Consider the following 14,309-nt stretch of genomic DNA (forward strand, 5'->3'; position numbering starts at 1 on the left):
TAAGGTCTGCCACTTCTGCACCTGCGTGAGCGTGCTACCGTCTGCGCCTGCACAGAACACTCCTGTCCATGGGCTGCTAGGAAGGGGAGCTGCGGCAAGGGACACATAAGCTGCCAGGGGCTGGAGGAAGCCCCGGGTAAGTAGATTTTTTTTTAACCGCAAAGCCTTTACGAAAATAGAAAAATCAAATCGGAGCAGTGTGTACAGGTCATCATGATTTAGTTTTTCATAAGACCTTGCAATGAAAAAAAAACATGCAATTTTAAAAACGCAGCAGTGTGTACAGGCCCTTAAAGGGACTCCGAGCTCACGAAAAAAAGAAAAGTTGTACTCACCAGGGGCTTTCTCCAGCCCAGTGCTGGTCGGGAGGTCCCACGCCGGCGTCCTGGCTCCTCTCCTTCTCCCCGCTCCGGTATAGCTGACAGGCCGCAGCCCGGGCGACACTCGGTGGAGTGTCGGGCTGCAGCTTCCGCGTATGACGCGGATTACGTCACACGCCGGCCGCCTCGCGTCATCACGGCGGCCGGCGTGAAAGTACTGCGCATGCGCGATTAAAGCGCGCATGCGCAGTACTTTCACGCCGGCCGCCGTGATGACGCGAGGCGGCCGGCGTGTGACGTAATCCGCGTCATACGCGGAAGCTGCAGCCCGACACTCCACCGAGTGTCGCCCGGGCTGCGGCCTGTCAGCTATACCGGAGCGGGGAGAAGGAGAGGAGCCAGGACGCCGGCGTGGGACCTCCCGACCAGCACTGGGCTGGAGAAAGCCCCTGGTGAGTACAACTTTTCTTTTTTTCGTGAGCTCCTAGTCCCTTTAAACGCCCGATGTGTCCTTTAAGGTGGCCATACACTGGTTGAACAGGCCAACAGATAGATCCTCCGCCAAATATCTGTTCAAAGAAGGAATCTATCCGCTAGAATCATCTGTGCACAGAGGAGATGACAGCTCTCCAATGGGAGGCCACATTATCCATACACAGGGGAGAAGAGCGTAGTCTCCTTATTGGTGGAGATATTGGCCTCAATTCTGGAAGGGTTTTCAAACAAATTACCTCATAGAAGGTACTTTTCCTCATGAGGTAATGACATTTAGCAATTCTAGTAGGTTTTAGTCATGTTTTACCTCATGCAGTAAATGAGGTAATTTGTGAGGTAATTTGCATTAATTTATACCGAAAACAGCTATTCTCATGGAAATTAGGGGGCATTTTAGCACATAATTTGCCGATCAGTTTAAGGGCTGGTGCACACCGAGCGGCTTTTTCAGCGTGTCTGCAGCCGCTTGCGGCTGCGGATACGCTTGGTTAATGTATCTGAATGGGCTGGTGCACACCAGAGCGGGAGGCGTTTTGCTGAAACGCATACTCCCGAGGTGAGGCATTTTTTGGATTGCGGATGCGTTTCTGCCTCAATGTTAAGTATAGGAAAAACGCAAACCGCTCTGAAAACCGCCTGTTCAGAGCGGTTTTGCCGGCATTTTCGTTACAGAAGCTGTTCAGTAACAGCTTTACTGTAACAATATATGAAATCTACTACACCAAAAACGCTTCACAAAACCGCAAAACGCTAGCTGAAACGCTACAGAAAAATAAGAAAAAGCGTTTCAAAATCTGCTAGCATTTTGCAGATCTGCTAGCGGTTTTTGGTGTGCACCAGGCCTAAGATCTGCCTGCACCTGGAGATGAAGTAAATTTTTATGCATTTTGCAGTTTTTTGTGGAGTTCCTATTCAGGCTGTGTAGGAAAAAAAAAATAAAACTAAATATTTACTGGATTTTTTTTTTTTTTTTAATAAGGGTCGCCTGCAAGTATACTTGTCATAGGTTACTACATAATCAAATACACCTACCCTCCTCAAAAAAGAAAAACCTTTCAGAATTGCTAAAAAAAAAACAAACAAAAAAAAAACTGCATGAGGTATTTTACCTACAATAAATATATTTACCTCACATAGCTACCAGAATTGAGCCCAATGTGTGCTGTTGACTGAAGGACCTAGATTCTTAAGACAGACCAGTGCAGCAACTATTTCTCTATGGCTTGTGGGGTACTTTCAGGCAGAGTATTCCATAGAGACCCATTGAGGGGTAGACACTAAGTGCAGACACAGGGATATCTCTGTAGAGGGTCCCAACTTACCAAGAATCGCCTAAAGATAGGGGGACATAGCGAGGCACAGCAGAACGTGTAACGATGAGGTGTCAACTGGAACCACGGTTTCTGGATTCTGATCATTAGTGTTCAATAAATCACCTCTAACAGGTACTAGACATGTCTGTTCACCACAATCACCATTTCCTGCAACATCTGTGCATGCTGGTTCCAGGGCATAGGGACTCAGCAAAATGATAGAAGACACTGCAAAGCCCTTCCTATTGGTATAAAGAAACGTCCCTGTGCCAAATTCAGGTCTCCTCACAGCGCCATAGAATTAGAATGACTTGTAGAAGCAGTGTCAATGTGAGCAGAGGATTCTGGGAATGATCTGAGCACAGTAGGGAGGTCTAATGGAAGCCCCTTGGAGGAGGCATTCATATTTGTAACAGAATTCATTCTTGTGGGAGGTGCACAGCTCCTGTTTGCCGCCTCAGCAGTATAGCTGTGTGGACCACGTATTGCACTGCGCCCGCGCCACGTTGGTATCCGCAGCTCTGGCCTAGGTTACTCTTCAGTCAGGGCTTTGTTATCCTCTCCGCTCTTGGATCCAGTCCTGATCATCTTCTTGGTGGAGCTGGCCAGGCGGGCGTAGCTGTCAGGGTTGTAGTCAGCGCGCACTTTGCCTGGAGCCAGCAGTGGGACGGCGTCGTTGGTGGCCTGGAGGAGCAGAGGAGGGCGGCGCAGACTGTCTCCCTGGCGCAAGGTGTCCGGGAGGCTCCTCCTTTTGGTCTCGGGCAGCAGGAGGAGGCTGAGGACAGACAGGATGCAGAAGGACGACAGGACAACATGGAGCAGGAAGAAGCCAGACTTCTGCTGGAGGACAATGATGGGGAGAGAGGCCCGACCCAACATGCTGATCCCCAGAATCACACCCAGACCGGAGCCTCTGCAGAATGACATCACATGAGGAAAGTTACTTCAACATCCACACACATCACTGAGACAAGGCTGGGGTCAGGAGATAAAGAGCACCTGTCACAAGAGAAGCATGGAGGCTGCCATTCCTGACCTCCACCTGGAAATGCCAGTCATACTGATCCTCTGAACAGATCACTAACTTTCTGATTTTCCTGATGAGCTTGGCTGTCAGCGATTCCAAAGCAAGCCAGAAGATCAGCATGACTAGGGGCATTAACAGACACCTGAACTGAGAGGGACATGGAGGCTGACATTTTACACAATGCCTGGCTGTCCTGCTGATCCTCTTACTCTAAAGCCTCGTGGGTACATAGTTTAAAGGGTACCTTACTCGAGACGGGAAAAAAAAATTCACTTACCTGGGGCTCCCCAACCCCCCCCCCCCCCCCCCCAACTGAGAGGCCCCTGGCCACACGCATCTTTGTACGAGTTACCGGCATCAAGCGCGTTCTGCGCAGTACGAGGTTTCCCTTACTGCTCTTGCGCAGGACGCACTAGACAACAGTAACGCGTACAAGGATGCACGCGGAAAACGAAACTAACCCACAACGGGGCACCGGAGGATAGTCGAGGACCGGCGAGGGCACGGGATGGCTGCAGGGGGCTTGGGGAAGCCCTAGGAAAGTGAAACTTCCTCCCCCATCATGAGTAAGGTCCCCTTTAAGCTATGTACCCACATCGCGATTTTCCTGACGACCAACGATTCTTTGAGCGACGAACAGTCGTTTCCGCGATATGGACAGTCACACGACCACGCAAACATCGCAATAAGGACAGTCGCGGCAGATCGGATCGCTAACATTCCCGACGACTCCTGCGCAAAGTACCGTGATCGCTTGAAGTCTCGTTACCTCCGGACGTGTGATGTCGTGCATATCCGCCGGCAGGAAGAAGCATCACTTGACGACCGATGTCAAGAGGACGTCACAGGACCAGTCGGGCAGTGAGTACGGCGCTTTATATAAGCTGCCTTAAGCCACACGTATTGATGTGCACAAACCGTTCAATTCAATATTCCAGCGCCGATGACAAGTGGCATTGTCAGAAGGTCCTCAGCTATGGCAGCCTCCATATTTCTTTCACTTTTAGGTGCACTTTAAGTTCAGGCACAGTTTTCATGTACACTTAACTAATATAAAAATGAGTAGGCATAGTTAATGAGAGGCAAATAATTCCAAGTTGATGTAAAATGTTATGCTAATTATATGGAAATGTATGTAGTCTGAAACCAGACCCAACACATGCTGCATTTCTTTGGTCCATTTTCAAGCTGTGTACATAGTTGCACAAAAAGAAAAAAAATATTTGCATCTCAAACAGTCTTAAAAAATAATGTTAAAATTATGTATCAAATAAGTTTTGCTGAAAAAAAATGCTGATTTTGCAAAATGAAATAAAGGAAACCACTACTGACTGCTTCACAGATCCTCCGTGACTGACAGCTGCCTGCACTTCTGTATCAGTGAGAAGGGATTGTTCTGTAAATGGAAGCCACGCCTTCCTGCAGATTGATTAGTGGGGAGGTGTGGTTTCATCAGACTGGGAGTGTGCAGGCAGCTGTAAGTTGATGAGGATCCAGGAATAGGCGCAGTAGGTATTCGCCTTTTATGGAAAAAGGAGTTGCTGCCTTTGATTGATTTCCAAGCTGAAATGATTTGCATAAAAATAGCACACCGTGCACCAATTTAGAATTATTTGCATCTAACGGAACATCTTTACAAAAACAGGATGGATTTAGGCATCTTTTCCACGGACAGTTGATAGGCAGTGAAATGCCTCTCAAACTCTCAAACTGCCCGATAACTGCTCGTTGCTGACTGGTAACCGCTTGTTGCTGACTGGTAACCGCTCGTTGCTGCCTGGCAACTGCTTGTAGCTGACTGGTAACCGCTCGTTGCTGACTGGTAACCGCTCGTTGCTGCCTGGCAACTGCTTGTAGCTGACTGGTAACTGCTTGCTGAGCACACAGCAACGAGATGTGCAGTAACCCGTAGCAACCAGATCTGTCCGATCTGAGCGAGGCGGATACTGGTTGCTATAGGTTACAGCAGCACAGTACACAACACAGGGAGAGTCCTGCTCACCGGATGACTGTTGGCAGCACCTCGCTGGCATAGAAGACGCTCAACATGACCACAGCGTGGGCACAGAGGGAGCCCAGCACAGAGATCCCTATGGAGGCTCCGGCGAAGAGATCTGTGGGGGGAGGGAGGACACCATTACTGAGATGAAATCATGTGACTGAAATCATCAGACAACCAATCAGAATGAGGGACATACACTGTGTGAGAGCCAGCAGCAGCAGAGAGCACAGGCCAGTTAGGATGGTGCAGAGGAGGAGGACAGCACGGCGCCCCCAGTGGCTGACTGTGATACACAGGAAGATGCAGGCCAGAGCCTCACTGCCAGCCTGCAGGAAGTATGGAATGGATCCGCCCAACACCATGAGATTCCGCGCAAAGCAGGGCCTGATCCCGCAGCCGATAAACCTGGGGAGACAACAGACAATGTATGAGGAGCACAGATCTCTGGGGAGGTCCTACTAGATCAGAAAAAAGGAGCTTTACTGGACTCCGCTCTGTTCCAGGAAACATTAAAGCAGATCTGAGATGAAAAACTAACTATAACAAGTAACTTGCCTATACATCTAAAGTTTAGATCGTTTACAAATCTAGCTGCAAACAGCTTCAACAGTTTATGATCATTTCTTCCTGTGATACAATGACATGTAGTGCTTGTGATCATTACACAGGCAAGCTGATCTGTATCTACAGCCCTCAGCCTGTGAAAACGTCACTCCCCTCTCCTCCTCCCTCTGAAATCTCTGGCTAGTAACTCCTCCTCCTCCTGCCCAGACTAAGCTCCCACAAGCCCTTGCTACATGGCTCTCAGAGTGCCAAGGCACTGAAGAAGCTGTGGGCGAGGCTTGTTTAGTTTATAGGGAATTAGAGTATTTGAAAAAAATAATTGTATTTGGCTTGAGGAATGCCCTATAAACTATATGAAAGGAACACAATTGTGTTGCAATGAGTAAAAGTCTATCTCAGATCGACTTTAAGGGCCCGTTTCCACTATGGCGGAGTTGCATGCCTTAGCCGCATGCGAATTCGCATATGCAATGTATTTCAATGGGTCTGTCTCCATTACAGGCGAAATTCGCTTCCCCCCACCCCCCTCCCCACAGACAAAAGAAAAAAAAACAAACAAAACAAACAAACAAAAAAAAAACCGCCATCTGAGCGGTTTAGGCATTTTCGTGTGCGGATGTCAATAGTAATGAATGGCGACAGAAAAATTGAACGAAAAAAAAAAAAAAAGCTTACGCATGCGAATCCGCAAGTGTTTTCTTCTATGTGGATTCGCCTAGGTATGGTGGGAAATGGGCCCTTGTGATACCAAAAGTGCTAGACTAATGAAAGCCTATGGCAGCAGTGATTCCCCAAATCCCAATCCTGGTACCTGCAGCTTTATCAAAGACTTCATTCAGGGAATTCCGGAGCTAACACTGCATTCCCTGAAAACGCTCTGTTTTGAAAAGATGCCGCATGTAGGAACTTTGCAATCAGGCAAGCTTAAAACTTTTAGAGCATTTAGCTGAAGTTACCTTTTTATTTTCTTTAGTTATGCGGATCTATAATCCTCCATGCATCCAGTGTCTCATGCAGTCAGGCCTATGACTGGATTACTATCCCCTCCTTCAGGCCTTGTTCACATTGCGTTCGGCCCGCGTGTCAACCGCGGTGGGCTTTTTTTGCGCTCCCCCCCCCGCAATTTTATGCGTGGCCGCTCGTTTTTGTGGCCGTTTTTGTAAGCGCTTTTGCAGAGCGCTTCAGCATTTTGATCCAGAAAAAAAAAATCCGTAAATACAAGGCATTTTTTTTTTTTAAACGCTCATGCAATCGCTTGCTAAAGCGACTGTGAGCGTTTTGCGTTTTTCCTATACCTTCCATTGAGGCAAATCGCTTAAAAAAATGGCCCAAGCACCGCTTTTCAAAGCAGATCGCAAACGAGCCGCTCTGATATGAACTCTCTCATAGAGAATCATTGCACAAGCCCTTTCAGGCCGATTTTGAAAATCGCCCGTGCTTAAAATGTTACAAAAAATGCCTATTATGTGAACAAGGCCTCAAAGACTGTAGATTTATAATCTTCAAAGGAAATGATTGCAGCGCTGATTGACATGTAAATGGCAAGGCTGCACGGAAAAATGGGATAGTGTTCAGATACCCATCAAAAGTGAAAAAACAATAGAAATAAAATCCTGCGCCTCAGCAAATTAGCGTAAATTGATTGATTTTTAATCTTATTAATAAACACAGCTAAAAATAGATATAGTCATACAAATGTCATCGTGTAACTTACTGCTCAATACACCAAACCCGATATCCTGATTGAGGAGACCTGTGCAGTTTAAGCCCGCCTTATTTAGCAAGCGGCCGTGTGCACATGGCCCAATCAATAACCTGATCGATGGTAAAGTGTGTATGAGCCCAATAAATTCCGTGATTGGAGGAATTTGCGTGTGACGTCACGAAAATCGCTACTTCCGGCTAACTTCCGGTATACGGGTAGAATCCCGCAGAGACTCTAACACACACGGGCTCTGATTTTCAATCAAGGACTTTCCTGTTTGAAGCTGTCGGCCGCAGCTATTTACAATACAGGATCAAGTTATTTTACCGGAACGGAATTTTCCTCCCCCCGCTGCTGCTTACATTTCCGTCTGTAACAGGAACAATACCAACCATCAGCAAGAAGGAATACACGCTGTGGTAGCGTGAGTATACGGATCAACACTGCTTTGAGGCTAATTGCTTTGCTATATCGATAAAAACCTTATTGCATAAAGGCATATCAACTCAATTAATAGAAATCATTTTTGGAACTGTGACATTTGCACAAAGATCTTGGGATATAAGTCAAGCTTCATAGATGCTTTTTTCATTACAGGAGATCCTCCAGGCAATTTTATAGGAATTTTTATATGCATTTGAGTTTTATTTTAGAACGTATGTATGTTTGATGTTTTTTATTGGGCTCATACACACTTTACCATCGATCAGGTTATTGATTGGGCCATGTGCACACGGCCGCTTGCTAAATAAGGCGGGCTTAAACTGCACAGGTCTCCTCAATCAGGATATCGGGTTTGGTGTATTGAGCAGTAAGTTACACGATGACATTTGTATGACTATATCTATTTTTAGCTGTGTTTATTAATAAGATTAAAAATCAATCAATTTACGCTAATTTGCTGAGGCGCAGGATTTTATTTCTACTGTAGATTTATATATCTGAGTTCCCAACTCCGCCTCCTCCTTCAGAGTAAGGCACCGCCCACTCTGACGTGGGAACGTCTGATTGCTCACATTATGAAGCAAAATAAGACGCTGCTGCTCCGCCCACTAGCAAACCACACACATCTAACTTATAACAGCAATGCCCTTAGAGAGTGAGAGTTCATCTGAGAACGACCATCACTCATGCCCGGATTTACCTCACAGGAGCCTCTAGGCACGGACCTCCTCCTAACACCCTAGACTCCACCCTCCGCGAACCTACAAACCCCGCTGAACTGCCCTGCAAGTGTGCTGCCTGTTCCAGCTGTCACTCCTCCCTTACTTCCCTTTCCTGGCATTGGTGGCTACAGGTGCCCCTTAGTATTAAGTAGCCAGAGGTACCCTCAATATTAAAGGACATCAAAGGTGAAAATAAACTGATGAGAAAAACAATTGTATCTATTCTCCATCTCCTGAAAATGACTTTTTTTTTTTTTTTTTAGATATCCAAGAGCTTTATTTTATATTTAAATCTAGTTTTTACATTTTTACTGTTTCATTGTCTCTGCTCAATGACACCTTCACTTAAGTCTGCCAGAGCTCAAATCTATGAGTTATTGACCCTTTTTATCTCTTCCCTGCTCCAGGAAACCATTTACTGACAGGAAAGTGTTTTATGGCTGTAATTACTTATCAGTGAGGGTTATGCTATAGTCCAGTGATGGCTAACCATGGCACTCCAGCTGTGACAAAACTACAAATCCCATCATGCCTCTGCTTCCCCGAGTTATCCTTAGAGCTGTCAGTGTATTGCAATGCCTCATGGGACTTGTAGTTCCACCACAGCTGGAGTGTCAAGGTTAGCCATCACTGCTATAGTCTGACCCAGTCCCGAACCGGTCCTGACCTGGATAGAAACTGTTACTTGCATACCTGATGTTTAACTCTTTCAGGCAGAGAAATAAAAAACGCAACACAGCCTAGTTATTTGTGTGCTTGGTACTGTACATACACATGTCTATCTCATCATGTCACATGTCACCTCGGGTGTCCTTTAATTAGCTAGCGGTGACCCAAAGTATTCGGTAGCTAGAGGTTCCCCCAGTTGAAGGTAGATCTCATAAGTGGAATGCTGAGAGTCAGGTGAGTAGCCTCTCAGTTAGGGCCTGTTCCCACGCTAATCCGCAGGCAAATCACGCAGGGAAACTCTGCCATAGGGTTCAATAGCACCACCGGCTAAATTGCTTGCGCTAGCTATTCGAGCGGCATCTCTATCCGAAATGGTACATGGACCGGCTGATGAGATTCGTCTGCGTCCCCGCAGACCCGGAAGTGCCGCCGCGCGTCTTGCAGACGCGTGCGGCTCAAATGGAAATGGGCCCTTAAACTCGACTTGGGCCTCTGCACAGGGAAGGAGAGAGGAAGGCACTCAGGGAGGGGAGTGAGCCGCCCTTCCTTCATCAGGCGCCTGTAGGCTTGTGCCTACATTGCCTTATGGTGAATCCGGCCCTGTCATCACTCCCAACGTGCCATGCTATTGCTGAAATACTGCCCCGCCACCTCTGCGGTGTACCCCTTTATGTGTACTGCATGGCGGTACTACTCCCTGGTTACATATCTGCAAGAATATTATAATGGCATCACTCCATTACTGCTTCCATCATCACACATGACTGCAGCATTTTCTGCACTGCTGTCCAGTGGGTGTGCGCTCCATCCTTGGAAGCAGAGCTTGCAATCTAAACTTAGCAGTACGATCCAGACTGGAGAGGCAAGTTGGAGTCTAGGGGCCTTTTCTCACTCTTTAAAGCACAAGCTCAATTATAATGGCAGTGATCTCACTACCGCCAATTGCAGGCGTTCTGAGATTGACGGCAATCGTAAAACGTGTTCCCTGCAGCATTTTGCCGCGATTCTCGAACGATCGCGACAGTGTCCAGTGATTTTACCACACTAATTGCGGTAAAATCACCCGCACAAAACGGTAGCGCTTCGCGTTTAGCTACTTTGTAGTGACATCGAACCCTAAAGGTACCCATAATCTAGTGATGTGTGGGCAGATTGACCAAGAGACAGATCTCGCTCTGATCAGAGAGATTGCGTATTGTGGGCCAGACAATAACGAGAGGGGGAGACTTACGTGGTAAATCCCAGGATCAGGGCGTTTCGCCATATCAGGCGGGTGCCAAAGATGTTGCAGAAAGAGTAATAGTGCGGCCGCGGCGGAACCTCCCACAAAGCATCGATTTCTGCAGAGAAACGGGAAACAAAGCAAGAATGGATCGAATTCACAGATCTATAAGAAACATGCGATTACTTCTGTAACTATAGGTGCCTATTAACCGTACAATCTCCAAACAAGCAACAATAAGAGCAATCCGATCTGGTGTGGTTAAATGATGTTCAACGACAAATCGTTCCATCGTTCTGAATTATGGAATTCTTTTTTCCTCCGTTTTTGGGCCCAAACGATAGTTTTCGATCGATCACAACGATCAAATGGCCGATGGTTCTGGAAATTGGATAGTTAGTGGGCACTCCAATGCTAGGTACACATGATGCAATTTTCTGTCAGATCAGATTTACTGTCAGATCGATTATTTCCAACATGTCCGATCGGATTTCCGATCAATTTTTATTTATGATTTTTCATTGAAGTGAACGGAAAATCGTTTGAAAAATGTATTGGAAATCAGATTGGACTTGACGGAAATAATCGATCTGACAGTAAATCTGTCAGAAAATTGCATTGTGTGTACCTAGCATTAGACCTTTTATAATAGTCAGCCCCAGGAGGATGAATGAGATTCCTGGTCACTGCAGAGTCCCCAATCACAAAGATAGGTCACGCAGCCTTCGGACACAGAGCATTCTGGGAGACCAGATGTTTTGTTTCACTCGGAACACACAAACATTCCACAGTGATGCACCTGCCAGCAGTAAAGATGTTGCCACCAGTAATACATTTAAGAATGCAAAAAAGATTTTACAATGGGCAAACACTGACTAAAATTAAGTGTTAATGAATATTGTACAATATAAGCAATTTGAATCCTTAAAGTGGACACAAATTAAAAAGACAATGGGCTCTATTCTCAATGAGTTACCGCATGAGTTAAATTAGGTAGTGATAAACACCGACCAAAATATCTCCATTTTCAAATTCACAATTTTTTTTTACCTCATGCGGTAAAAGTGAGGTAAAAGTGTGGTAATTACCTCAAATTTATCTCCAATTTGAGATTCTCAATTGAAAAGTTGGTGTTAATTAAGGATGTTTTTATCACCTACAAATGGTAGGTGATAATTATCACTTCTCTGCTTTTGGCCTTCAGGATGGAGCCTATTGAGCTTTGTTTGCTCGAGTTTATGTCAGTTTTACATAGAAGGCAGAAAAGACGAGTGTGTCTAATCTCAAGGCGCACTTTCCGACCTCGTACAGTCTTTTAGATGATTTAATAGATGCCGAGGAGGAAATTCTTCTCTGCTCTAAAAGATAAGCAACAGCATAATTACCTTTAAAGAAAAACATTTCTTTGTTACAGCTGATACAAATCCAGCAAACAATCTCCAGTGTATGTACTTCCTGCTTTCATGGAAGCAGACATGGGGTTAACATCCTGTGTTTACACATTAGCTGCTCTGCTGAGGCAGCCAGCTGGCAAAGCTGAGAGGTCAAATTACAGTTGTGATTATTCACAGATGAGGGGGAAGGACAGGCTAAATTATATACATACAGGGTGCATTTATATATGTTTTCCTTCTGTCCTGTGCAAGAGTTGAGGTCCCACTTTAAACGTGACAGGCTTTCCTGGGTCATCTCTGTGTAATGGGTGGCAAGTATATGGGCTGCCCTACAGTGGTCAAAAAAGCTTTATTTCCGTACCTATTACTGACAGTTTTATCACCTGTTTTATCACCTGTTTTATCACCTGTTTTACCGCACTTTTATCAAACATTTATCACACTTGGTACATTTTTAGTGAATACTCACTTTTTTCACTATTTTTAGTGAATTATAACTGGAGGTAATTTTTCACCCAAAAAAGAGTTACCGCACATGGTTTTGTGAATAGAGCCCAATATTTCAGAATTAAAATCTATTTTCTACCTTATAATGATAAATAGCAGCCTTTTTTCAGCTGCATGATGACAAATATACAATATTTTACATTTATTGGAGGAACCCCTCCCTTCCTTTCATGTTGCCGGGACAGAATCCGGCAAACTGGTGGAGTAGATAAACAAAACACAGGCTGCTACTGATGATGTCACAGGGGAGGTGATCTCAGCTTGTGTGAGATTTCAAATAGACGACGCCCCTGTGAGGGAGGGTAGCTGATGACAAACACACCTATGATCTAATACCTCCTACTAAGCTCAGAAGAAATGGCTGCCACCTGTATAACCCTAGTTATGAAAAGAGAAGGGTGAAAAGTATGCACTGAAATGCTAATAGGCTTGACGGAGTGTTTATTTATCTTTGTATGTGTCAGAGTGGTGCAACTAAATATTTTAAATTAAAAAAAAATGTTTGGTTTGGGTCTGCTTTAAGTTACATTCAGTAAAATTGAAATGGAAGCTGGGGAGCAACGGTTTTATTTACAGCAACATGGTGGAGAAAATTTTATTCCTTACAATAATGCTACGTGGCGTTCCTGAGGTTTCCTTCAGCTGTGACAGGTCCTCTTGTATCCATCACTCACCTGTGTAGAGGGAGTCTCGGCCTGAGAAGTCCTCCCTGGTGTCCACTCCGTTGGCCCTGGAGAAGAGGTACAGCTCCAGCTTCAGGCGGTTCAGCTGCTGCGTGGCAAAGAGCCAGCGGGGGGATTCTGGGAGGAGCAGCCGCATGCTGGACATAAAGAAAGAGGACGTTAATCAGGAATGTCAAGTGGTCAGCAATCCCGTGTCTGAATCGCGTAGGGAACACCATGTCTGTCTGTGGTTCTGCCTGCAGTCTATAATCCTGGTGACAGGCCAACTCCCTTCTACCCAAACTTAGAATGGAACTGTAAACTTGGAAAAAAACAAAACAGTTTTACTTACCTGGGGCTTGCCCAAGCCCCCAGCAGCCGTCCTGTCCTGCGCCGGTCCTGCACGAGCCTCCATTCTGCCACTGCCAGCTAGTTTTATTACCGTCAACTTGTAAGTTGACGGCAACCGCGCCTGCACGCCCCGGGCTACGTAATATGTTGGCGCTTTATAAATACAATAAATAAATACAATTCAGAGCTCTGAGGTAGCTGCGGCGCAAAACTTTATGGGAATAACCGAGCTTGCGAAAACACTCATTTATCTGGTTTGCGTCACGTTTATACTGCTCAACAGTTGAGCGGATACACAGAATTCTCGAGAATTAGCCGGAGGGGATGCCTCCGACCAAGGACATCAGACTCGCCGCATGGAGGAGGGCGGTACCCTAAGTCAGCTTCCGGAACGTCCTGGTTTCAGCCTCCTGTCACAGGATTCTGTGCAGTGCAAACTGTCTACAAACTGACATTGCCAGAGTCGCCCGAGAATACACAGGCTGCTATTTCACCCAAGAGAGGCAGCAACCGCCTTTGTGCTATATGGAGAGACTGAGGCGGCCGCACAGGATGGAGGGTGGGAATATCAGCCAATCAGCAATCATGCCTAAATACCTCCCAACTTTTTGAGATAAGAAAGAGGGACACTTAAAGAGGCACTATGGCGAAAAATTGTAACATTTAAAATATGTGCAAACATATACAAATAAGAAGTACGTTTTTTCCAGAGTAAAATGAACCATAAATGATTTTTCTCCTATGTTGCTGTCACTTACAGTAGGTAATAGGAATCTGAAAGAAGTGACAGGTTTTGGATTAGTCCATCTCTTCATGCGGGATTCTCAGGGATTTATTTATTTTCAAAAGCACTCAGGGCCTGAGCCCACTAATGCAGTTGTGTCCGCTTTTCAGCATTTGCAACATTGATCT

At 45.8% G+C, this 14,309-nt stretch overlaps 1 protein-coding gene across 1 annotated transcript in view; it reads right to left on the reverse strand.

The window, feature by feature from the left end:
• Nucleotides 1-807: 807 nt before the first annotated feature.
• The window catches only part of SLC22A31 (solute carrier family 22 member 31), a 37,832-nt gene continuing 24,330 nt past the window's right edge, over nucleotides 808-14,309 (reverse strand). Inside the window, exons 5-9 of the mRNA XM_068261571.1 lie at nucleotides 13,059-13,204; nucleotides 10,493-10,601; nucleotides 5,354-5,562; nucleotides 5,158-5,269; nucleotides 808-3,041 (exon numbers count right to left, since the gene is read on the reverse strand). Coding sequence (XP_068117672.1) covers nucleotides 2,660-3,041; nucleotides 5,158-5,269; nucleotides 5,354-5,562; nucleotides 10,493-10,601; nucleotides 13,059-13,204 — 958 coding nt within the window. The 3' untranslated portion in view covers nucleotides 808-2,659. The remainder of the gene's footprint in view (nucleotides 3,042-5,157; nucleotides 5,270-5,353; nucleotides 5,563-10,492; nucleotides 10,602-13,058; nucleotides 13,205-14,309) is intronic.

This window comes from Hyperolius riggenbachi, chromosome 11, assembly GCF_040937935.1.
Source record: "Hyperolius riggenbachi isolate aHypRig1 chromosome 11, aHypRig1.pri, whole genome shotgun sequence".
NCBI lineage: Eukaryota > Metazoa > Chordata > Amphibia > Anura > Hyperoliidae > Hyperolius > Hyperolius riggenbachi.